The sequence below is a fragment of the Cryphonectria parasitica genome (assembly GCF_011745365.1).
Source record: "Cryphonectria parasitica EP155 unplaced genomic scaffold M406scaffold_4, whole genome shotgun sequence".
Lineage (NCBI taxonomy): Eukaryota > Fungi > Ascomycota > Sordariomycetes > Diaporthales > Cryphonectriaceae > Cryphonectria > Cryphonectria parasitica.
The window spans coordinates 3,682,152-3,704,435 of NW_024468912.1; the positions used below are offsets into that span (position 1 = coordinate 3,682,152).

Genomic DNA, 22,284 nt, shown 5'->3' on the forward strand with positions numbered 1-22,284 from the left:
CGGGTGCTGCTCCACTGGCATGACTTCTTTGTGCACGTCCCGTTACTGCGGGGTCGAAGGGTCTCAACCACGGGAGCAGCAGCGTGCTGCTCTCTGCCATCATCACTTAGCACTAGTCACTACACACACAAGATAGAGTGCCATGGTACCAGATGGGCCGTGATAATGATAACGCCCACTAGCAGCATATCGGCCCCCCTTCCTATTTCTGTACCAGCATCTTGAGCTTGAGCCTGGCCTCCTCCTCTACTATCCTTCCTCTTCTGAACCTCAACCTGTCCCATCCCACCCCACCACCAATCCTTATCTAGACAACGTCCTGCTCATCGTTGAGATTGAAATCGAGAGCCGTCCTCGACGACTGACCACAACCTACGCGAAGAGGAGTCCCTTCATGGAACTCCTCCTGCTGGCAATTGGCCGTATCGCGACCGCATCGACGGCTTTGGTCTCAGTATCTGGGACCATTGTCTAGAGGCGGCTGCATTACAGGGCCTATTACTGCCAGAGAGCATGCCGGCTGAGCTGATATCCCTCCACCAAGATGGTACCAAGCTCCAGCCACCGACCATGCCTTCACAAGGCAGTAGCAGCAGCGGAGGCGGCAGCGGCGGGAACACAGCCAGGAGGGCCGAGAAACAAGCATCAGTAGCGGATAGCACCACGAGCGCCGAGACAGGGGCGAAGCAGCCCTTCTCCCACGAGCACACGAGGTTCATCAAACGGTACAGGACAGAGGTGGCAGCCAGTGCCTCCAGTGTCCTGTCCACCCTAGCGACGTTTCCCCTCGACAGCGTCAAGACGCGGATGCAGACCTACAAGTATTCTGGATTTGTGGATTGCGTCCGGCATACCTACCAGACCGAGAAACTGAGGGGCTTCTTTCGGGGTAAGGCTATAGGCACTTCACATCACTCTGAGACGACTCCTCTTCACTCTGTTGCATAATCTCTGTGGCTGCCATCTTCAATGTGCTGACCTCCTCCTCTCTGTGTCTGACTACGTCTTCAGGTGTGACTGCCCCCTTAGCAAGTATCACGCTGGTCCGAACCGTCTCATTCTCGATTTACCAACGATCGAAATACGTATACTCGGCTTGGCTGAAGACGAATTTCGACATCGATGTTCTTGGCCATGTCAACAAGAAGGGGACTTATCCGAACCTGACTTCAGTCGCTTGTTTCGGTGCGGCGGGTGCTACAGCTGGTTCTTGTATTACATTGATCGCATGTAAGTGGCCCTCGGTCTTACATGTCGAGCCTATCTCCTCGCTGTCACACTCGGGTCAAGGTACTGATACTTTATAGGTCCGTTTGAGCTCACGAAATTGAGTGCTCAAGTGTCTGTTCTCCTCGCCGACCGTAAAAACTGCCCCCGTCCCGAGAGTTACAAGATTGCCGCCACATACCAGAACAAGGGAACACTCAAGACGATGGCAAACATCATGCGGCACCGCGGACCTTTTGGTCTGTACACCGGATTCAATCTACATTTGCGTACGTGGTTGAATTCGGCTGCCCTGCCCTCCTCCCCCCCCTTCTCTTGGGTCGAGTGAAGCAAACACCGAGGGGAAATGAAAGATGTAACTCTTGAGCCCATGGTTACTTGAACTAACCATAGACGCAGTGAGGGACTCGCTTGGAACCGGCATCTACTTCATGACCTACGAGAGCAGCAAGCAGCTCTTGACGACCTTTGGTGGCGACGGCACCCACTCCAACCCTCTGGCGGTCCTCGTAGCAGGTGGCCTCTGTGGTATCGTGTCCTGGGCAATGATATGTGAGTACAACGGCAGTCTGGTCTCACAAGATGTCAAAACTAACATTTGTTTCTTTAGACCCAATTGACTCCGCGAAGAGTATCTACCAACGCAATTGTCTGATGTACTCCAGAGGTCAGAAGGTGCCTCCCGTGAAGATCGAGTTTTTTCGGAGACACATGTATCGAGGATTGGGCGTGTCGATGGGCCGATCCTGCGCGGTAAATGCCGTATTCTTCTCGTCATTTGAGTTCCTGAAGAAGCGCATCAATGCGCTCAAGGACCACGAGAAGTGAGTGTCTATTCATTGCACATTCGACAAACGTAAAAAAAGTGGACGGAGATCGGAGTTGTACGAGTCTTTTGGTTGGCAGGGCTGTGCGACTGGAAACCTGGGCTTGACTTTTCTGTACATGAAACGATGCCGCATCAAGGGGACTAACATGGATTTGGCGTTCGATCTTCGATATGCAAGGCTGCCTAGTTGCCGGAGGAACGAGACTGCAGGCGGAACTCAGCCAACATCTGGTAAGGAGATGGAATGGCTTCGATTACTTTTTAAGGGCGTCAAACGATGGTCACGATTACGTTGTAGTCGGGGACTGGGAGAGCTGCGCATTCCTCCCCCAAGAGTTTACGTAGGCAACACGGTAGATGATCGTCGAGGGAAGGTGGTACTACCCAGGCCAAATATTTCAAAGGCAACGCTGCCTTTTTCTCTCTTCATATTTACTTATTCAAGAGGACCTTGCGTTCTTACAGGCCACCTCTGATCTTCTGCCACTGGTTCATAAACCCATACCCGCCGAGCGGGCCTCTTGACTCGATCGTTGTCGCGTCCGCCGGAGCGCTTCCCTGCTCTCTCCTTGAGGCAGCTTCATCCTGCTTACTTCTTGTCTGCTGTTGTTGTTGCTGCTGCTGCTGCTGCTGCTGCTCCCTCTGGCTCTCCGCTTCCCTCATGAGCTCCCGGTGCCTGTCCTCCACCATCTTGGAGAGGCTGTCCACAAATCTCTGCCTGCCTTTCTCCTCAGCCGTGCCCTTCCACACTATGCTCAGACTCTTGATCTCCTCCACCCTGCGGGTTGCGTCTTCGACACCCTTAAGCCTCTCCTGGTAACTACCGCCGGGCCCAGAGCCAGCCTTCAGCAGGGCCGAGACCTCATCCCTGATGCGGCGCAGCACCTGCTGGCCCCGGTCCTCCATGCTGACCTGCTCCGCGCTGCTCGAGTGCCGGTCTGGGAAGTCGGGCGCTGACACGGACAGGAACCCAGACGAGACGGAGATCTCGCTCGGCGGGAAGACAAACTCCATCGCCTCGCCAAACGTCTTGATGACCGCGTCGAGCCGGGCGCGCACGAGCGTCAGTGTGCGCAGCTGCGAGATGTAGGGAGGTTCATCCTCTCCGCCGCCGCCGCCATCCACCGCCCCCGCGATTGCCGCGGCTGCGGGGGTAGGCGGCACAGGGAAGGGATCTGCGTCCGGCGCCGGTGTGGTGGCCGTCGCCCCTGCGATGCCATTGCTCACGAGAGAGGCTCGCCGCGTGCTCGTCGCCGTGGCACCGCTCACGAGGCCGGCAGGGGCGAATCGCTCCAGGTCAGCGCGCAGGGGTCCCTCGGCTAGCGTCTCAGACAGGCTGAGGGTCTCGCCGCGCAGCAGCTCGACCTCGTACGCCAGCCGGCTGCCGGAGCGCAGGATGTCCTCCGTGAGCTGGGTCAGCGTGCCCGTCAGCCTTGTCGTATGGGCATTCAGCTGCGTGATGAGGGTCTGCGCCTCCGTCGACAGGTCGGCCAAGGGTGCGGGCGCTGCTGTGGTGGCTGTCCGTACAGAGGACGAGGAGAATGATGATGATGATGATGATGATGACCCTTGCAAGGGCGGCAGGGTGGAGTTGAGGTATTCTGCTGCATCGAAGGCTGGCGACAGGAAGGACTGCAGGAAGGGGTCGGAGGTGTGGGCAGACTTTGGATCGATCTTGACAGGTGGTTGTGGGGGGTTGGTGACGGATTTGGAGGCGTTGCGCATGTGTATTGAGAGACCTCGTGAGCGAGTCGAGGCGGCGCTGGAGTTTTGCCTGCGCCGTGAGGCGGTCTTGGAGTCCCAGGACATCTTCACTAGAATGTACAAGGAAGATCCAGAGCTCAAGTTCGCATGCGTTGCATAAACTAAGTCTATGAGCCTTCAGAATCCTCCAATGGCTGTGAGATGGCTGTGCCTTGTGAGTGTAGAGAGCAAGTGAGGGAGTGAGATAGATGCCAGGTCAGGAACTTGTCAAATGGCATGTACTTGGAAGTACTTATCTCTCCACCAGAATTGGGCGGGGGCAAGAGTACCATTTTTCCCGCTTGCGCGTAGAGCCGCAGGTGGAACTTGTGGTTTAGGGTCCCCGCCAATTAAGTAGGCCCCACGTCAGACCTGGCTCGCTCTTTCCATGTCTTTGTCTATCTCTTCGCGACGCGTTTCTCACGACCTCCAAATACGCGATCTTTGACCTCATCATCATCGCAACAGCTGTCAACGCTCAGCAATATGGACGACCGCGCGCTCCTCTCTCCGGGTGAAGAGCTCTCGCCCACAGAGCAAGAGGTCATAGACGAATATGTGCGACTTGCGGATAACATGAAGAAGGTGAACAATGATCCCCCCTTCCCCCGGATCCAAACCCCAACGGGACTCTCTCGCTTGTCGCGATTGAAATCCAGACACATGTGTTTGCATGTCGCTGACATTGTTCTTTTATGTGTACAGCTGGCCTCTATCCTCGACACCATGGCAGCCCAGCCCACGACCGAGATCCTCGACGGCCTGCGCGAACTCGAGCGCAAGACAAGCTTGGTCTTCACGCTTCTCAAGACGAGCGTCTACAGCATTGTGTTGCAGCAAGAGTTGGATTGGGGCAACCAAGCGCAGCAATGAACAGCACGTGACTAAGAATCATTCAAAACACAAGACATACTTCTTTGGGCCACGGCCACTACTATTACTGTGCTGGGTCACTACTTGGCGAGCAAACACGCTAAAGAGGAGGCATGACGCCCAGGCAATCTATGAGAGGGTGTACCGTGCACCAGCACGACATACTACAGCCTGGAAAGGACATATCCTGTAGAGAAGAGTAGTTGGGGTACCAACGACGACGTGAGGCACGGTCACGAGATGAGATCCCGCCTCGAGGAGGGAACTGTGACGGGATACGGATCGGTCAGATGATACAGAATTTTGTACAGATTTTCTGTCTTGTCTAATTAATGTACGGCACCACCATAGTACACCTTTCTCGCATCGACGAGCTTTCTGCCTCTGCCGCGGGCAATCTGCTCGGGATCTGGCTGGTTGGTCAGGGCCTGGAAACAGGCCTTGACAGAGTTCATGGGGTTGCGGGACCGGGGCATCTTTGCTGCCAGATCCGAAATGCCTGCAGCTCGAGCCATTTCGAAGAACCGGTGGGAAACGCGAAGACCGAATCCTGTCACATTGTCAGTATAAACTCTGGCCCAATGGTCACGAATGAAAAGAAAAAGAAACACGCAGAGAAATCTTGAAGTCAGATGCAAACATACCAGGTGGCCGCGCATAGAGGTTGACAACAGTGGCACCGACTTTGCCTGCGACATTGCCATAGATGGTCCTGTCCTCATATCTCCGGATAGGCTGCATGTTCCGGATGGCCAGCAACTTGGCCTTTTGCGTCGCCGTCTCGGTCTCGACCGACTTGGCCTCGCCCATACCCAGCCGGCCGTTCTCGTTGCCCGCGATGGCGAGCACGTAGGAGCTGCGGATCTTGCCCAGACGCGTCTGGTTGGAGACGTACCGCCGGACGAGGATCTTGCAGTGCCTGTTGAAGATGTTGATGATCTCCTTGGTGCTCATGCCCGTCTGCCTCTTGAGCTCCTGATACTTGCCCTCAGGGTCAAGCATCGCGTCCGACTCGTCCATCTGCTGTTTGTACAGGCCAGCCACGCCGGGGATCTTCTCGGGCAGCTCAGGCGCGAGCGCCGTGTCGTTGATGCCGCCGTCGAAACCTGTCATCGAGTTGCGCTCCATCAGGTACTTGTACGTCGTCAGCTCCGTCATGGCGCCCGCCTTGATGTCCGCCTCGCTGAGCCCTCCGTCCTCAGAAGCCGTCCCCTCCTCTTCAAATTCCACCTGGTCCTTCTCACCCGCATTCCTCCCCTTCACAAGCTCAGCAAGGTTCGGCATCTCGGGGGCGCCAATGATCCGGTCCATGGACTCGATCAGCTCGCGCTTCGTAGGCGGCTTGCCGTCGCCCTTGCTCAGCATCTTGCTCCGCATCTCCTCGTACAGGGACAGCGCCTGCTCCATGTCGATGACGTCCTTGCTCTCGCCGTGCTGCAGGTCGAGCTCGCGCACGAACTCAAGAAAGTCATCCCCAAACTCGTCCGGCGTCATGAAGCGCGCCGACGTGTCCACGGCTTTGCCGCTCCGCACTCGCTTGTCCACGTGCGGCCGCACCGTCGCGAAGTCGTCGTGGTACATCATGCGGTAGGGGTCATTGCGCAGCCGGCCCTGGACCACGAGGTCCTCGGCCGACACAGCATGCTCGCCAATCTGCAGCGCCTCGAGCTGCTCGGGGGTGTACCGCTTGCGCAGCGCCTCGAGGTCCGCGTCGTCGTAGTCGGCCGAGATGTTGTTCTTGAAGTTCTGCATCACCTCGGGCCGCTCCGGGTCCAGCAGGCCCATCTTCTCAGCCTTCACATTTCGAAAAGGCGAGCGCTTTCTGCGGCCGGCGAGCGGCGTGGTTGTATGGAGCTGGTGCCGCTGTTGGTGGTGGTAGTGGCATGGTGAAGGTGACGATGGTGCTGCTGCTGCTCTTGAAGCGGCGAGTGCGCGGCTCGAGGTCTTGGCCGAGTTGGCTGCCAGCGACCTGCAGAGTAGGCGACTGGCAGCTGGTGTTGCCACACTCATGACTGCCGACTGTGAGCGCGGGCGTGGGTCGCTTGAAATGGGGCGCGTGAGGAACGTTGTCGTGAGTTCCACCCAAGCTTTTCCAAGCTCTCGCGATGTTCCAGTGCCCAAATTTTCGACAGGGGTCTCTGTCTAGAGTGGTGACTAAGCTGAGAATGCCAACGGTACGTACACAGACCACCACCTAGCCGCCGCCAAGCTCTAACAAGCATAACCCGCTTTCCATAGCCAATAGCTACGGGGGTCCAGAGGGGACACAGGCTTACAGCAGTACAAGTCGGGGATGACCTAATCCCAGCCCCTGCCCGTGAACCTCACTCGACTCAGGCTCCTTGGATCCTTTTACCTATTCTCAACCAAGAAAACACCCAGCGTGCCGCGCAACCGTTACGGAGATAACTTGAGGATCGACTCAAGGGGGGGTGAGAAAGGAACTGGCACATGGCATATTGATTCCACAAAGACGGGACGGAATGTACACGAGGGTCCAGTAGGCTGGGCGCTTAGCTAATGTGGGATGATTTGAAGTCTGCCGCAATTCTGAAACCGCCGAGTTTCGATCCTCGAAGGGGTTGCGGCGGCTCTCCTGTTTGGCGAGGGCCCGGCCCCAGCCAAGGAGACCAGGTGGGCGAACTGGGGTTTGTATCATCTTGCTGCTACTTCACGCACGACTTTCTCTCTCTTGGACTTTACTTCTCTTCCCCTCCGCTTTCTCTCCTTTTGACCTTTCTTACGCCAAGACCTTCTCCTAATCTACCTCTCGTCGTTGTTGTCGTTGTCGTCGTCGTCATCATCATCATCATCTTCATCGGCTGGACCAGTGTTCTCTCCTTCTAATATTTTCATCAAATCGTCTTGCGGGCAAGCGGAATCAAGCCAGTCGCTTCAGCCAACCACCTCTCTATAACAGACAACCACGAGACGCACTTCTTACTTCCCACAAAATCGCCATCTCTAAAGGGATAGCATCAATAAGACAAAATGGGCGAATTCGACTGGTTCCTCAAGATCGGCGCGACCCCCCAGGTCGTCGCTGTCCTCAACGATCAGCCCTACATCTTCACCATCCTCGTTGTCGTCCTACTCTCCATGATCGCCCAGATCGTCTTCGCCTGGTACATCCACTGGGTCACCATGAAGCCCGAGCAGAAGAAGAAGAAGGGTGACAAGAAGGGCGGCGGCAAGAAATAATCTTGCCCTATCATTCCGTCGATCATCCTACCCACGGAGGGTCAGAACACTAGTCCCAGGCAGTGCCCATGGGCAGCCCTGTCTATGAACAGGTGCATGATGATGGGGTGGTCGAAGCAGGTGTCTTGGGGCCTGATGGATGGACTGGGTACAGGATACTCATTCAAGGAAGAATTATTCCTGACTTGGTGTGGAAGGGGTTGCTAAACCATGCAATGGTGGTGACGAGTGCCTGGTTGCATGGATGCTGGAAGGGCACTTGGTCGTGATTGGGGTTTCCGTTCTCAGAGGTGCCGCAAAGATATAATGCGCGTGTAGATGATAAATTTTGGCGTTAATAGAGAGAGACATGAGCGATGAGATTAATTGGAACCATACCCACTAAACGTGGGTGTTCAATGCCTGAGTCGTCTGTAAGTGTGTATCTTCTACTGTCAATTCCTGACTCAATAGCAGATGCCGCTTCACATGAATCCGCTCTGGTGCCAGCTCATAACATCGTGGTGCCAGCTTCGAGAGCTCTACAAAGACTTGACCAGCCATCCATTGCCACGGCTCGTGACAGGTTCGTCGGGACTAGTGCCTATCATTTCCGCCCTCTCCATCAGTGAACTTGAAAACCCAGATAGCAATTCTATAATGATATGTAAAGAATCTACCTTCATATAGAAATGTGTGCGTGCCAAGATCCTGCCCACTGTATGTGCCAAACATGTAATCCGGGATACCATCACCGCCCATAGGGCTCGTGAGCCACATCGAGTCCATCATTCTGGAATCGCGCAGATTCTAGATTGGGAAGCAAGGACTCGGACAGAAAAAATTGTGGCGGACATTGTTCGGCTTGCGGGTGGAAAAGGTGGTTGTTACTGTCCCGAAAATACTCAGATGCGAGCGGATCATGCTCTGAGTGCTCCCAGGCCAGCAAATCTGCCCGTTCCCTCTCAGCTTCGAGATACATCTCATCGTATTGACCGTAACTTGAGATATCAATATGTTCATCAGCTTGGGTCAAATCTTTATCGTCAAGTTCTTCTGGCGCAAAACAGCCCTGATTAGCTTCCATGAGTTCTCCGAATGAGTACATGGTTGTGTCATCCACTGGCTCTACGCTCGGGCCAATGAGCTCTTGCGGTTGTCGTCTCGCCCATCCTTGAGAGTGAATGCCCACTCGGGGCGATCTGCGACCTTCAGCTTGGGCCGTGAGCTTGATATCGGCTTGGACCTGGCTCGAGTGGCGTTTACGCCTCCGTGTGTCTCGACTGCTGAAGTAGGCTCTGTCCGGAGCAGAATTGAACCTTCGCATGCTTGGCTGTCGAGTCTGTGCAGCACGCAAAGCTTGATGATATGTGGAAGCGTTTTCATATGAGAAGCTTTGGCTTTGCATAACACTTGACATGAAGACAGCGGCGTCTCTATCAACTTGTGCAGCGGACAGTGTGCTATGGGTTGACGCTGAGTTTTGTGATGAATCAGCAGAGTCTGGTTCGGGGGATGGACTGGACTCATGAGCTTGCGTATTTAACATTGCCACCTCAAAAGAGCCTCGTGGGAGATCGTTGCTCTGTATGCGCTCGGGTTGGTGAGTATTGGGGATACGCGCAGGTGTAGACCGCAGAATGAGTAGCAGCGTCTTTTTGCGAAGCTCTGCTATGGGATCAGATGCCAGAGTCTGCACTATCTGTCGAAGTCGGGTCGATTTCGAGTTGAGCATATTCCCAAGGGCTGACGAGATCAGAGGTGCCAACTGGACCCGGGCCGCAATTTCCTGCGGTTTGAATCAGAGTCGTGTGTCAGCGAGGACTACACAATAACATACCTGAAAGTAGTGGGCACTCCAAACAGCTGGAGCGATATCAAGGAGCGTCACGCAATCCCTTGGCCTTATGCAACGAATACCATCAAATCTTTTCCTGGAGCCGAGCAATAGACTTAACGCTGCGTGCGTCAGAGACCCCAGCTTATCCTTCTGGAGGTTCGATCCAAGGTCGTATATTGGAATATCTCGCTGGTCTCTGGTGGCTCCTCGAGCTTTCCGTGGAGGATTTCTTCGAAAATCTCGGAATTGTTGGGTATGCGGTGGCAGAGTCGTGATCCTCGTCGCTTCGGATCTGGCCATTTCTTCGACCTGGATCTTGTCCTCGACTGCGTTCTTCATACCAAAAAACAAATTGCAGGATATTATGGAAAGATAGGCACATTTGACATGGCTTGGGCAAACCAAGCCGGAGTTTTGTAGAATGTGATGCACAGAATAAGGATATGACGACTTGGAGCCTGGCGGTCTGTGGAATCCGTTGTACTCCCGTCGGAGATCCACCCCAAGCACATTCCATGCCTGACTGCATTTAGTATGCGGCCGTTGCTGGGCTCGGCGTAGAGACTGAAAATGCTCACAGAAAGAGACTCGAGAGCTCGGATGATGACATGTTCCAGATCCTCTTGCAAGCCGCCGTCGAGAGGGCTCGCAAAGCCGATACTCAGCTGGAACTCGCAGGGCGCACCTCGAGTGACCCATATGGACCCAGATCTGACTAGATGGCGCAGCTCGGCTGCTGAGATGTCTTCTTGGTCATCTGGCAAAGACAGTGATGCCGAAGTCCGGACGGCAAGCATAAACTTCGCGTCTGGATCACTCGAGACCTTGATTGTGCCAAGATCGACGCATGCATCCCAAGCCATGACTACATGCGTATCTAGATGGTTCAGCGTCCTTTAGAGGTACTTGAACCGACCGCAGCATAGCAGTCCGAGCGTTGTCTTCGCCGGGGGGGTATAAAACCACGAGGAAACAGCTCAGGAGAGAGCACAAGATTAGAGAGATGGACCTGGGTGATGTTTTACACGCTGGTTGGAGATCAAAAGGCGACAAACGAGAGAAGGTTATTTTGAGGACAAATTCGGCATTCGTAGAGAGGGTGCCTGTAGCAAGGGAGATGATGAGGATGTAAAGACAGTCTTGTGACTGGAGAATTGACTGCAAGAAGCGAGCGACCTCGAAACTTCTCAAAGTGAAGCCTGAAGGATATGTGGGTGGGGGGGGGGGGGGGGCTTGATGATGTAAAATTGAACCCGACCATGGCTCCTGCCTTGTCTTGGTCCCAGGACATGACCTGAGTGAGCATGGGTTGTCCACCTTGGAGGGCAACGGCAAATAAGGAAGGAGTAGTCCAGGAAACTCCTACACACCAACCAGTGCATCGTCCTTGTCAAGCACTTGCGTTTCAGGGGTCGAACAGCCGGTTTAACTGATCTTGCATAGAGGAAGTTCTCTTCTTTTAGGACCCGTGAGTCTGCCGAGTGCTTCATCCTCTCACCAACGAGCGTGCAGTTGGCCCCATAGCCACAGCAGCCACGGCCGTCTTCTACCGTACCACCTCCCACAGCCCCAGCAGAAATGAACAGGGATCGATGATAGGAATTATTCTCATGATGCAAGAGGATCACAGGGGATCAGCCTGCATCCTGACGGCTGCTCTGTCGTGCGTGGGCTCTCGTCAAGCAGGAATGAGCAATCGATTGCGACTCGGTGGGAGCTCGTCCCCCGTTCGAGAGCATACAATTACCAAAGGACTTCCTGACGAATATCAATGCACTCAATACGGCGAGCCGCTCGAAGTGTGTATGTGCCATGTACTAATGAGGCAGAAAAGGCAGCTTCTGAGCAGGAATAGGGATCGAGAGAATAAGAGATGAGCTTATCGCGGCCTCACTGGCGATGCGCATTATTGGAATAACCCAGAGTTAGGGTGTTTGCTGACCCGCTTTTCCCACAGCCAGCAAGATAAAGACTGGCACTATTATATGTTGATCTTTTCAGGTTTGGCAGCTAGAAACAGGCGGGTATTGCGGCAGGGGAGGAAAAAGAAAACCTAGCGGTGTTTGGAGAGTATAAGAATCCTGTTTTCCTGCCTCGGGGCGCGTTAACGTCAGATGCTCGCTGATTCGGTCTGGAACTCATTGCAGCAACGTCTTGCTATTTCGGTGCAGTACTGCATATGAATACTGGCTACCTGCTCTGGACAGTCCTCTGGGAACACATCATCGTTTTATCCTCGGCCAAAAGGAAAATGGCCCTTGATCTCACCAGCGTCGCCTAGGCGGATGTTACCGTGCACCTGCGGCAGTCCGTTTTGCCGCCTCCGCGCCTATCACTCACCGCAAAGACGCGGCAGACAACCATCTTGACCACGACAAACGCCCTCGAGCAACCAAGAGCCTTCTGGATATTTCGTCTTTCTCTCGGGGCGGATGTGACAGCTGAGGACTCAGCAGCATCACTCAGTCTTACGTACTGGATTAGATCCCAGGGTGGATGCGAGCCAGCTATGACCTTGGCCGATCTTTCTTACGTTGGGATGACTCTAGTTGTTTTCCTTCATAATCTTTTACATCTGCGCATCTATCTACAATTTGCATATCCAGAGGTCGCTGCTGTCTTTTATATCATTTCGAAGCTTCTTCCTCGCTTTCGTGAGCTGTCCGACACGGTAGACAAGTTATGACTGCGCCGCCGCACCTCCAGGGGCTCGGGTACGAATCCCCGACCGAGCACACCGTCACGTCTCCAGTGGCTGCGAATTACTTGATCCGCCGCCTGAACGAGCTGGATCGGATGGACCAGAGGCGACATGATGTCTCGCGACATCCTGTGAGTGTGGACGAGCTAGTCTCTAGATCCAAGAATCTGGGCGAGACAGGGACCGTCAGCATCAAGGACCGAATAGCATGCTTTCAGTGGACTTGGTTCACGTCGACAATGGCTACAGGAGGGATTGCCAATGTCCTTGCGTCAAGTAAGTACCACACCTCGCAAGTTGTGGCCCTTCCTGGAGAGAAGAACTGTCAAGCTTAGTATCGACTTTCTCAGTACCATTTCGCGCCCGATGGTTAGACATCATCGGACTCATATTCTTCTTTTTCAACATCTGCATTTTCATCACCAATACGGTCCTGTTGGTGATGCGTTTCCGTCTACGGCCCGGGAGTCTGCGAAACTCGTTCACTGATCAGTTCGAGTCGCTTTTCATCCCAGCTAGTGTAAGTCGCCAGCCATCCTTATATATTCTGCAGATGTGTATTCATTGGACCGGTGACTAAGCGAGTGTGCAGATTGTCTCGTACGTTTCGTCATGGCTGAAATCGGCATAGAGACGTCGCAGCGGCTAACCTGATCGAAAAGGCTCGGGACCATCTGCATCAATATATGTCAATACGGTGTCCCGAATACGGGCCCCTGGCTACTCCACACAATGGAGGTTCTGTTCTGGATGTGGACAGTGCTGGCTGTCTCGGCCAGCAGCACCGTCTACGTGATCCTGTGGTCGACCATGACTTTCCCGATACACACCATGACGCCTGTCTGGGTCTTTCCTGCGTATCCTCTCCTGATCACGGCCCCTTTCGCTGCCAACCTCATTAACGCGGCCGTAAAGGTAGGTGAGGTCAATCAGATCAACGGCTTGCCCATCACGATGGCCGCAGTGGCCGTCCAGGGGATGGGATTTAGTCTCTCCTTCATGGTCCTGGCGGCCTTTATATACAGACTCATGACGCAAAAATTACCACGAGATACACAGCGGCCTGGTGTGTTCATCTCGATCGGACCCAGTGGATTTACCACGGCAGGAATCGGTAAGCCTGCCCGTCACCTCAAGATATACCCCGATTTATCAGGGGGCACTTGCAGGCTGTACTGACAGATGTCCCTATCATCTTTTCTTTCTTCTTTGCCAGTGGAACTCGGCAGTCTGGCAGCTGAAATACTACCTGAGGACTTTATGGAGCCAGGTATGACGGAACATGCTGTATTCATCCTGAAATTACTCTCGGCCATGATTGGGCTGTGGCTCTGGGGCCTAGCGGTCTGGTAAGTACACGTACTTGGATGATGATGACACCTGAGTCTCACTCAGCCACTGCAAAAGTCTTTGCTTCTTCTCCTTTTTTTCTAAGCCCCGTTTACGAGCAGGTTCTTCATCGTATCGATCGGGTCATTCTGGAAGTATGCCGAGCCGGACCATAAGACAAAAGTGTCCTTCCAGATGACGTTCTTTTCGTTCGTATTCCCCAATACTGCCCTGGTGACTGCCACGTATCAGATCGGAAAGGCGTTCAACTGCAACCCTCTCGAGATTGTGGGATGTGTCATGGCCGGCCTCCTGGTGGTCGTCTGGGCCGTCGTCTTTACCATGATGCTGCGGAGTATCTGGACGCGACAATTGCTCTGGCCCAAGATGGACTAGTGGCAAGTCTCGATGTACTGTTTTGCATATACTATAGTACAAACAAACAATGAACGGGATTTCTGTGTAAGAATATTAAAATAAAAAAACGAACCCAGGGCGCTCGAATGAGTGGACGACATTGAATGGATGATGAGTTGCCGTTGTAGACAGATGTCGCGGTGTGAATGGAGATTCCGAATCCTTGCCGTGCCAGCTGCAGCCCGTGTTGCTTCTCGTCACAGATGAGGCGCTCTCCTTTGTGGGGGGAGGGAGGGGGTCGATGTTGTATTATAATGGTTGTACATGGCTTTCAGCTGCGAAGAGAGGGGAGATCTTTTGCCTGTTAGTACGTACGTACATATGTATGTACAAAATAGTCCGCACTTGCAGCTGCGCCCCCACATCTCAGCATGTATGCGGCCAAGATGCCATGCCAGTAAGTAGGGTTTCATTCAGTCCCAGTATCCTCTTTGTCTTGCTTTGCCATTGCTTAAAATTGTCCTTTACGGTGATCAGAGTCCGTATCAGACCATGCTCATTCAATCAGTCAGAGCAGAGAGGGGGAAAGTCTTTTCAAGGTCAAGAACCAAGGGAAACGGTGGTGGTGGTAGTGGTCGTCGTCGTTGTCTCTCCGGTGGTAAAAAAAATGCCCAGCCGCTGTATGGTACAAAGTACATGTAGACTGGCTGCTGCTTATTTTAGGCGTGTGAGTAGCGATCCTTGTTGCCCCATCGCGCCAAGCAAGGTCTTTTGAGTTTGTCCCCACTTCCCTTGCTCTGGAGAGAACGAGAACCCTGGATTGATTGAGATCTCATCATCAGCGCGCCAGAGAGGAAGTTGTCTGTCCATCCGAAGCTCCAGACCAGACCATGTGGGGGACTGCAGCATGTGGTCTCTCTCTTCTCCTTCTCCTCCTGCCCTTGTTTGACCCCGTTCTTTTTTTCAATATTTTTTTTTTTTAATATTTTATTTGCCCCCCCTTCGTTCTTCTCTCACGATCGAATGTTGGTCTGTTACGACTCTAGGGGAAAGTACGGGGCGCAATCCCACACTGGGTTTCTCCTTCCTCTCCCTATCTCTGTCTCTCCACATCCACACATACAACATACATCCTTCCCTCCTCGTCCTCGCCCATCAGTCATCCTCACCTAAGAGAACGACCACCCCCCTGACCCGCATATCCACGTTCCTCACCCTGCATCTTGCGTTTTTCCCGGCCCGCTCTTGGCAACCAATACTCTTTCTTTTCGCCCTCCAAATCCCAGGACACCACCAATCGAGACGGACACCAGGCCGCGGCTGCAGCTAGCCATTGCGTGCTGCGACGACCTCGATCCCTCCCCGTACGCATTCACTCACCACTACCTGGCTGGAGCCGACGATCCATTACGAAGTCTGGGCCGTCAGCTCTCCGGACGATCCATTGCTCAGCTACTACTCTTACTACTACTGTACACACACGCTCACACCCACACGCCCGCCTTGCATCCCCCACTGCACGGGTTCCCGACTGCGACTGCGCCTTACGACTACGGGGTAATACTTTTGTGCGTGTGTGTGCGTGTATGGTCCTGCAAGCAACCTGTAAGCCTTGTTGATCAAGGCCCTTGCCGAATTACCTACTTCATCCCCTACTTGCCTACCTATCGGCTGCTCGCGTGAGCCGCTGGTGTCCGGTCCTCCATCCTACCGTCGCAGCCGTCCGGGATCAGCTCGTGAGTGTTCTCGCCCCCCCCCCCCTCTCTTCAAACTCCTCTCCCTTCCTTCCTCTGTTCGTGCCATGTCACGACCTATAGATGTAAATATATGTATATAAATATATATTTATATCCACCAGCTACGCAACCACTGCCACTACTGGTTGCTGCTGTTGCTGGTGCTACGACTGCACCGTCGCATCTGGCAATCATCCACATGTATACAGACAGTACTTGTCATGGCATTCTTCAGAACCCAAACCAAACCCCAATCCAAAGACCAGCATGTTTACGATAACATCTTATCATCAGCCTCCACGTGCGTCAGCCCTGCGGCCAACCGCCGTGCTCCCCGCCGGAGGGTCCTTGAACCCAATCCTTCCTCATCCTTCGTCACGATACCCGAGGACCCACAAACGACCCTCGCTGCTCCTCCGACGCCTCTGCCGACGACGCCGCCGCCTCACGAAGAGGCCGATTCCTCCTCCTCCTCCTCCTCCTCCCTGCGCCCTATCCTGTCCGCTGCCTACGATCCCTTCCTCCACCGACACGTCGATGCGCGAGGCCTGCCCCGGAGCTTCACCTGCCCTCACCCGATCCCAACGCGCCATGGGACTGCGCTGCAGCCCTGGCCTCCTCGCAGAGACTCGCTGATGAACGCGACATCAGGGGTACGCTTTTAGCTTTTATACACACACACAGAGACACACACACACACACACAAATTCACCGGTCCAAACAAAAGAGAGCCGAGCCTGCTACTGCTTTCTTCTCCTTTCCTAAAGTCAGGCAAGGGGAGAGGAGTCGCATATAACAGGTGGTCGGTTGATGGCACACACGCACACACAGATACACAGACACACGGGAGAAGAGGCTTAGATTATAGCTGGCTGACCAACCCTGTCGTGACCCTTTTTTTCTATAAAGACGCCGCCGCTGTTTCTGCGCGACAGCGTGATCAAGTGCAATACCATGGACTCCATCAACATCGCAATCATAGGAGCCAATGGCGTGGGCAAGTCGTCCTTCGTGCAGCGCGCGCTTAAGCTGCCACAGCCGCCAACCAGCGCCATCATCACCTTTAACTGGACCGAGGCCGATGGCACCCAACACACGGTCCACACTTTCGAGGTGGACCTGGAGGGTTTCGACCTCGAGATGAACGAGCCGATTCGCTGGCCGAGGCAGGCCAATGGCCAGATGACCCCAAGGGTCGACGGCACCATGGTCCTATACGACGTGACGAGCAAAGAGAGCATCAAGCTGTTACCCAAGACTTTCTGTGGGTCAAGAGCCTCTCGCATTCATTAATCTATATCTTGCGTGTGGTTGCTGATTCTTCTCTGCTTGTTCTTCTTTCCATTAGCTTCTCTTTCCGTTAGCAACTATACCTCCTTCCTCGTTGCGACCAAGTGCGATGCTCCTGAGGATGTCCGCGAGCTCGACACCGCCAGCGTCTCCGCCGCCTTCCCCTCCGTGATGGCCAGTTTCTGCACTTCTGCGACCTCGCCGAACAGTCAGAGAGAGTGTCTACAGGCTATGTTACGAACAGTTGTCGGTAGTCATCGAAAAGGTACACACGTCCCCAGCTGCTCATTCTCCTCGCAAGGCAATATAGGGCGGCGACGACTTTAGGGGATCATGATCTTGAAGAGACGCAACCAGAACTCGTAGCTAACGCCGTATTTTTGGTGGCCTAGGGGTTGATAGGTCGGACACTGCCAGTCAACGCAGGCGTGCTGCTTCAGCCGCAAATTTAGAACCTTTACCAGATCCGCTAAACAATGGCCGCCCCGAATCCCAGCACAGCAAGCACAGCAGGGCAAGCTCTGACCTGTCGCTACTAAAGGGATTCTCCTCGGGCTCGAATGACAACTATTATAGGACCTCATCCGCACGCCCGCCGCGCGCCTTCTCAGGAGGTAATCTTGGGGATGAGGTCCTGAACCCGCCGGTGTCGACCCAGCTTCGGCAGTCAGGCGTACGATTAGACATCGGCGACCCTTTTAATGAAATGGACGAATCGGACGTCGACTCCTTCCGCACGTCGATGACAGAAGACCTACCGATACTGCAGCGAAGCGATGAGAATTTCATGGAGCGACAGGCCAAGACCATGGGCGTCACGTTTGATGATCTAGTCGACAGACTTCTCGCGCCGCGGATGACAAGGGCAGACCAAAACTTTGCAGACGTCTTCCTCTGTCTCTATCGTAAATTCGCCAGACCTGGACACCTGTTCTCGGCCATCCTCGCCAGGCTGGAGCGCGCCAAAGACGACAAGACAGCACACTATCTGATCAAGAAGGGCACGCAGATGCGCATCATCGAGGTCGTAGCCAAATGGGTTTCACTCTACCCCGGCGACTTTGCCCGGCCCCAGACGAAGAAGACGCTCGAGCGCTTTATAGCACACCTGGCAACCGAGCCGGCTTTCCTCGCAGCTGCGAGCATGATGAGGGCTCAGCTAGAGAATTTCGTGACAGAGGACGACGACACCGGGTGGGCACATGCCGATGACCCACCAGCAGAGGACGAAGGCGCAGAGGCTGCCGCGGAGTCCAAAGAGCTGGAAGTGAATCTGGGCGGGTCGATGGATTCCCTCAAAATACGGGACCCGGCAGAATCGGCCGAGGTACGTCGGCCGTCAGCGGTGTCCGAGCTTTCGTCCCACGGGGAACGAGATCTCGGGACGGGTGAAACGAATTACCAGTACTTCACGTACGAGGACTACGAGCGGGAGGCGGCAACAATGGTGCCACAGGCCTCCTTGCCGCTCAGCAAGGTGCGGTATCACATTTTTATGGACCTCAGCGCGGATGAGCTCGCCGAGGAGATCACGCGCATCGACTGGGTCATGTTCAGCAGCGTGCGGATCCGCGATTGGGTGCGGCACGTCAGCTTGTCGTCGGCGGAGAAGGAAAAGTGCCGGTCTCTCAAGAACGCCAACCGGCTGATCTCGCACTTCAACCACGTGGCCAAGTGGGTGCAGAACATGATCCTGATCCGCGACAAGGCGAAGCACCGGGCGCCATGTCTCGAGAAGTTTATGATCATTGCGCACAAGCTGCGGAAGCTGAACAACTACAACGGGCTGGGCGCAATCGTCGCGGGCCTCCAGAATGCCAACATCGCGCGCCTGCGTGCCACGATGGCCGGGGTCCGCCCTGAGGTCTGGAAGCAGTATCAGAGCGCCGAGAAACTCATGCTGCAGGCCAAGTCGTCGTTTGCGTACCGCCTTGCGTGGGAGAACAGCCCACTGCCGCGCATACCATACATGGCGCTGCACCGTAAAGACCTGACGGCTGCGGAGGAAGGAAACAAGACGTTCGTGGGGCCGAATGGCGATCGGATCAACTGGAAGAAGTTCGAGATCCTAGGCGAGATCTTGCTACCCATCATGAAAAGTCAGGGGGCGCCGTACGTCGAGGTGAGCAGGCAACACCAGGCATGTAGGGATCTGGTACTGGATTGTCGGATGGAGCTGGATGAAGATGTAAGTGTGCTCGCTGCTGGGTTTTGCCATCGCGGTTCATTATTACTTTTATGGGGTGTGAAGTACTTGGTGGGCTGACTATGTTTTCATTCACAGGCACTCTACCAGCGAAGCAAAGCCGTCGAGCCTGGACCGGGGGCCGCGACCAGCAGCACGTCGGATTTAAAGAAGAAAACGCTGGGTTTCCTGAAGGGCGGCTGAACGGTCATATAAACTGTAAAAAGGTAAAACGAACGACAGAGACAAACAGACAGCAAGGACTGTCTAACGTATTTGCGGCAGATTAATTACAGAGCGATTTTATTATCATTGGACTGACTTGGGCATGGCACCACGTCAACCCTTTCATTTCTTTCATTTTCTTTCTTGTTTTAAACCTTGAATATAGAGATATGAAGGGTTTACCCAAATTACATCGTGGCCTTTGTTTTGCCCTCTCCCAGTCTGACTTTTTCCAAGGCCGGTTAGCCATGTTGCTAAAACTCTGTCTGGGTCCAGACCAGCTCATTTGTATGCCTAGTCGGCGAATATGTGAAGTAAACACGCTTGGAGGTGCGTTCTCATTGGATTCTCGCTACCTGCTGCATGGTGACGCAGCGCCTGCGCCCGCCACCCAGCCGTTTTCCCTGTCCGACTGAGAATACACGTGCAAGCTACAATACCAGCGCAAGGCGGGGGCCAACTTCCTTACCCCGGTCTACCTCGTTTTCCCTCTGCCTTTTCTCAAAGCACGTCGAGACTTCGTCATGAAAATTGCCTGCTTCCACCAAACAAACCCCCTGAGCGAGAAGCTTATAGACAGACTGTTACCAACGATTGACACACTGGGAAAAGGCCAGAATCCGGTACTTTTCAGTTGACTGCACGAACAATTCACCTGTTTGTCTGCAGCCTTGCGCGCAACACCAGCGTGGGAGAGTTGCACACAGACTAACTACAGAACAATAATGGAGGAGGCACATGGCTCTCAGAGACTGTAAGCACACACCTTCCAAGCCATCATCTCTAAAACGACCTCTCTGCCTAGCAATATATCTTGCGGGCTCGTTACTTGCATGGCGCATCCTGAACCCGCATGCAGGGGTAGCCCACGTCGCGTGCCGAGGGATCCTCGTGGCGCCGTTACCAATATTCGATGCGTGCGGTGGACGGTCTCTGAGGACCAGACGGACGACCAGGCCGCGCAGAGGAGGCGCTGTGTTGCGGCTGAGGGGGGACTGGCGGTGGTGTCTCGGCGGTCGTCTCGGGCTACCGGGCGCCTTGATATTCGACAGAAGCAGCGGCAGCAGCAGGAAATAAAGAAAGACAACTTACGGAAGAACTCATTGCCAAATCCAAGAGTCACACCTAATATCAGGGACAGGATAGATGGCCTGGCGGTAAGCCATCTAGCGGTGGCCCCTCAGCGCTCTGCGCGTACAACGGGGCGGGGACGGAACTGACGAGGCAAATAGGTACACCAAAGCGGCGGCTATGACCCCCTGGCCTCGGCGGACCTCATCGACGAACTGGTCCGAGATATGGACGCAGTAGGCCCTATGAAGGAGGGATTATCCAAGTACTGCCTCAAGTACTCGATGTTGTTGCGGCTCCTCGAGAAAGAGAGGAGGTTGGCGGCCCGCATCCGAAGTGACCAACTCAACCGCCAAGTTGCGAATATGATAGACACACTGAGAACCGAGGTCGAGAACCAGAAGTGGCTGGCGTAAGGAGGAAAGCTCTGAGGAAAGAAGATGAAGAAGACCGAGAAAAGGGCCAAGAGCCCAAGCCCATCTGAGGCTATAAACATAGGTGCTACAGGAAGTGGTGGTGGTTGCCCTGCCACGCTCAGTGGCTCAGTAAAGTTACGTCACTATGCCCTGGCACATTACGTGGTAATGCCAACAGAAAGGATTATGGGGGAATATGTGAGGATGGTAGCTCGGTGGTCTTTTTTTCTTGGGGGGGGGAGGGGGCCCGACAAGTTGTGCCGTAGATGCACCACGGGTTCTGGGCCTATGAAAGACGACACCCCATCGATCCATGGCCACGCTACTGTGCCAGATCGATGGATCTGTGTAAACGCAGTGGCCGCCGCAACCCCCTTGCATGATGGCGGTGCAGTGCGAGTCTTGCTGGGCCAAGTTTGCTGTTGGGAATGCGACGTGCGACGTGAGGCTGGAGTGGCCGCGCTCGTTATAGTCATCCCATGTTGCAACTGCGGGGTGGACAGAGCGGAGGAAGGGATCCATGTAGAGAAGACAAGATATGGTTGGGGTCGTGAGTAGGGGCTGAGAGAGCGGAGAGAAGATAGAATCATGAGGGACCCAACCTCGTTGTGAAGCTATTGTTGTTCTTTCGCTTGCGCGGCTTCTCTGGTGACTTTTGCAGGCTCATTTGATACATAATATTGTTGATATGCCATACCTAAGTACAAATCTTACAACCGCTCTTTCATGTGGATAATTCTCAAGCTCTCTATCGTCTGGTAGATCCGACCCAATCCATCACCTGCGGCGTAGCAGATTGTTGAGCAAGGAAATGGCACAGTGTCAGGTGTGTCTGAGGCACAAGCCTTGAGCATTAATTCCATCTTATCTAAGCAAACTGATCTAAGGGGATAGTATCCTTTATGTATAGAGTGCGTGCCAGCGCGGGTCCATTTTCTAGTTAACCGTTCCGTTTACCAACACAGATAGATCTCGTTTTCCTCTCCTCCCGTCTAAACACGTCGATCCAGCAGCCTGACTGATCCGCAAGCCTCACGCTCCGTTTGATAGCAATCATGCTCGCAAGGAAGTGTTATTGAGACAGTTCATCACGACCCACTTTCGCCGTTCTCCTTTGTAACGGCTCAGTACGGGTACCAGCCCACATAGAAAGCAATACCATCATTGCACCGAGGGCTGTTTTCATTATCGATAGTACACCCACCCGTGCAATTAAACAGGACCTCGGTACCATTGGTACAAGTGAAGTAGTTGGGCTCATGGTCGCAGCCGTTCGTTGGTC

At 54.2% G+C, this 22,284-nt stretch overlaps 9 protein-coding genes across 9 annotated transcripts; 6 read left to right on the plus strand and 3 right to left on the minus strand.

Moving 5' to 3' along the window:
- Positions 1–570: 570 nt before the first annotated feature.
- On the plus strand, positions 571–2,055 carry M406DRAFT_339473 (mitochondrial carrier; the record flags this gene model as incomplete). Its single annotated transcript, XM_040921451.1, has 5 exons — positions 571–889; positions 1,012–1,230; positions 1,308–1,496; positions 1,627–1,779; positions 1,838–2,055. 5 exons carry the CDS (start codon positions 571–573, stop codon positions 2,053–2,055), a joined length of 1,098 nt encoding a protein of 365 aa, XP_040777178.1.
- Positions 2,056–2,515: 460 nt separating this feature from the next.
- M406DRAFT_240010 (uncharacterized protein) lies at positions 2,516–3,838 on the minus strand (the record flags this gene model as incomplete). Its single annotated transcript, XM_040916109.1, has 2 exons — positions 2,516–3,157; positions 3,221–3,838. Coding segments are annotated over 2 exons (1,260 nt in total), but the record flags the coding sequence as incomplete, so codon positions are not given.
- Positions 3,839–4,318: 480 nt separating this feature from the next.
- Positions 4,319–4,672, plus strand: M406DRAFT_244070 (DASH complex, subunit Dad3; the record flags this gene model as incomplete). The annotated part of the gene is made up of 2 exons (XM_040916245.1): positions 4,319–4,384; positions 4,505–4,672. Coding segments are annotated over 2 exons (234 nt in total), but the record flags the coding sequence as incomplete, so codon positions are not given.
- A 329-nt stretch (positions 4,673–5,001) lies between these two features.
- M406DRAFT_256986 (uncharacterized protein) lies at positions 5,002–6,682 on the minus strand (the record flags this gene model as incomplete). Its single annotated transcript, XM_040917142.1, has 3 exons — positions 5,002–5,222; positions 5,317–6,041; positions 6,132–6,682. The coding sequence occupies 3 exons, from the start codon at positions 6,680–6,682 to the stop codon at positions 5,002–5,004; spliced, it is 1,497 nt and encodes a 498-aa protein (XP_040777181.1).
- Positions 6,683–7,663: 981 nt separating this feature from the next.
- On the plus strand, positions 7,664–8,237 carry M406DRAFT_290592 (uncharacterized protein; the record flags this gene model as incomplete). The annotated part of the gene is made up of 1 exon (XM_040918912.1): positions 7,664–8,237. One exon carries the CDS (start codon positions 7,664–7,666, stop codon positions 7,871–7,873), a length of 210 nt encoding a protein of 69 aa, XP_040777182.1. The 3' UTR covers positions 7,874–8,237.
- A 743-nt stretch (positions 8,238–8,980) lies between these two features.
- Positions 8,981–10,555, minus strand: M406DRAFT_330055 (uncharacterized protein; the record flags this gene model as incomplete). Its single annotated transcript, XM_040920479.1, has 4 exons — positions 8,981–9,194; positions 9,400–9,641; positions 9,693–10,025; positions 10,271–10,555. The coding sequence occupies 4 exons, from the start codon at positions 10,553–10,555 to the stop codon at positions 8,981–8,983; spliced, it is 1,074 nt and encodes a 357-aa protein (XP_040777183.1).
- Positions 10,556–12,488: 1,933 nt separating this feature from the next.
- Positions 12,489–14,195, plus strand: M406DRAFT_290594 (uncharacterized protein; the record flags this gene model as incomplete). The annotated part of the gene is made up of 6 exons (XM_040918913.1): positions 12,489–12,669; positions 12,744–12,913; positions 12,986–12,993; positions 13,056–13,507; positions 13,610–13,742; positions 13,845–14,195. The coding sequence occupies 6 exons, from the start codon at positions 12,489–12,491 to the stop codon at positions 14,116–14,118; spliced, it is 1,218 nt and encodes a 405-aa protein (XP_040777184.1). The 3' UTR covers positions 14,119–14,195.
- Positions 14,196–15,804: 1,609 nt separating this feature from the next.
- On the plus strand, positions 15,805–19,860 carry M406DRAFT_277035 (uncharacterized protein). The gene is made up of 5 exons (XM_040918302.1): positions 15,805–15,815; positions 16,110–17,079; positions 17,164–17,370; positions 17,498–19,293; positions 19,390–19,860. The coding sequence occupies exons 2-5, from the start codon at positions 16,770–16,772 to the stop codon at positions 19,492–19,494; spliced, it is 2,418 nt and encodes an 805-aa protein (XP_040777185.1). The 5' UTR covers positions 15,805–15,815; positions 16,110–16,769; the 3' UTR covers positions 19,495–19,860.
- Positions 19,861–20,158: 298 nt separating this feature from the next.
- Positions 20,159–21,633, plus strand: M406DRAFT_322279 (uncharacterized protein). Its single transcript, XM_040919618.1, has 3 exons — positions 20,159–20,269; positions 20,375–20,672; positions 20,748–21,633. Exons 1-3 carry the CDS (start codon positions 20,241–20,243, stop codon positions 21,000–21,002), a joined length of 582 nt encoding a protein of 193 aa, XP_040777186.1. The 5' UTR covers positions 20,159–20,240; the 3' UTR covers positions 21,003–21,633.
- The last annotated feature ends 651 nt before the right edge of the window (positions 21,634–22,284 follow it).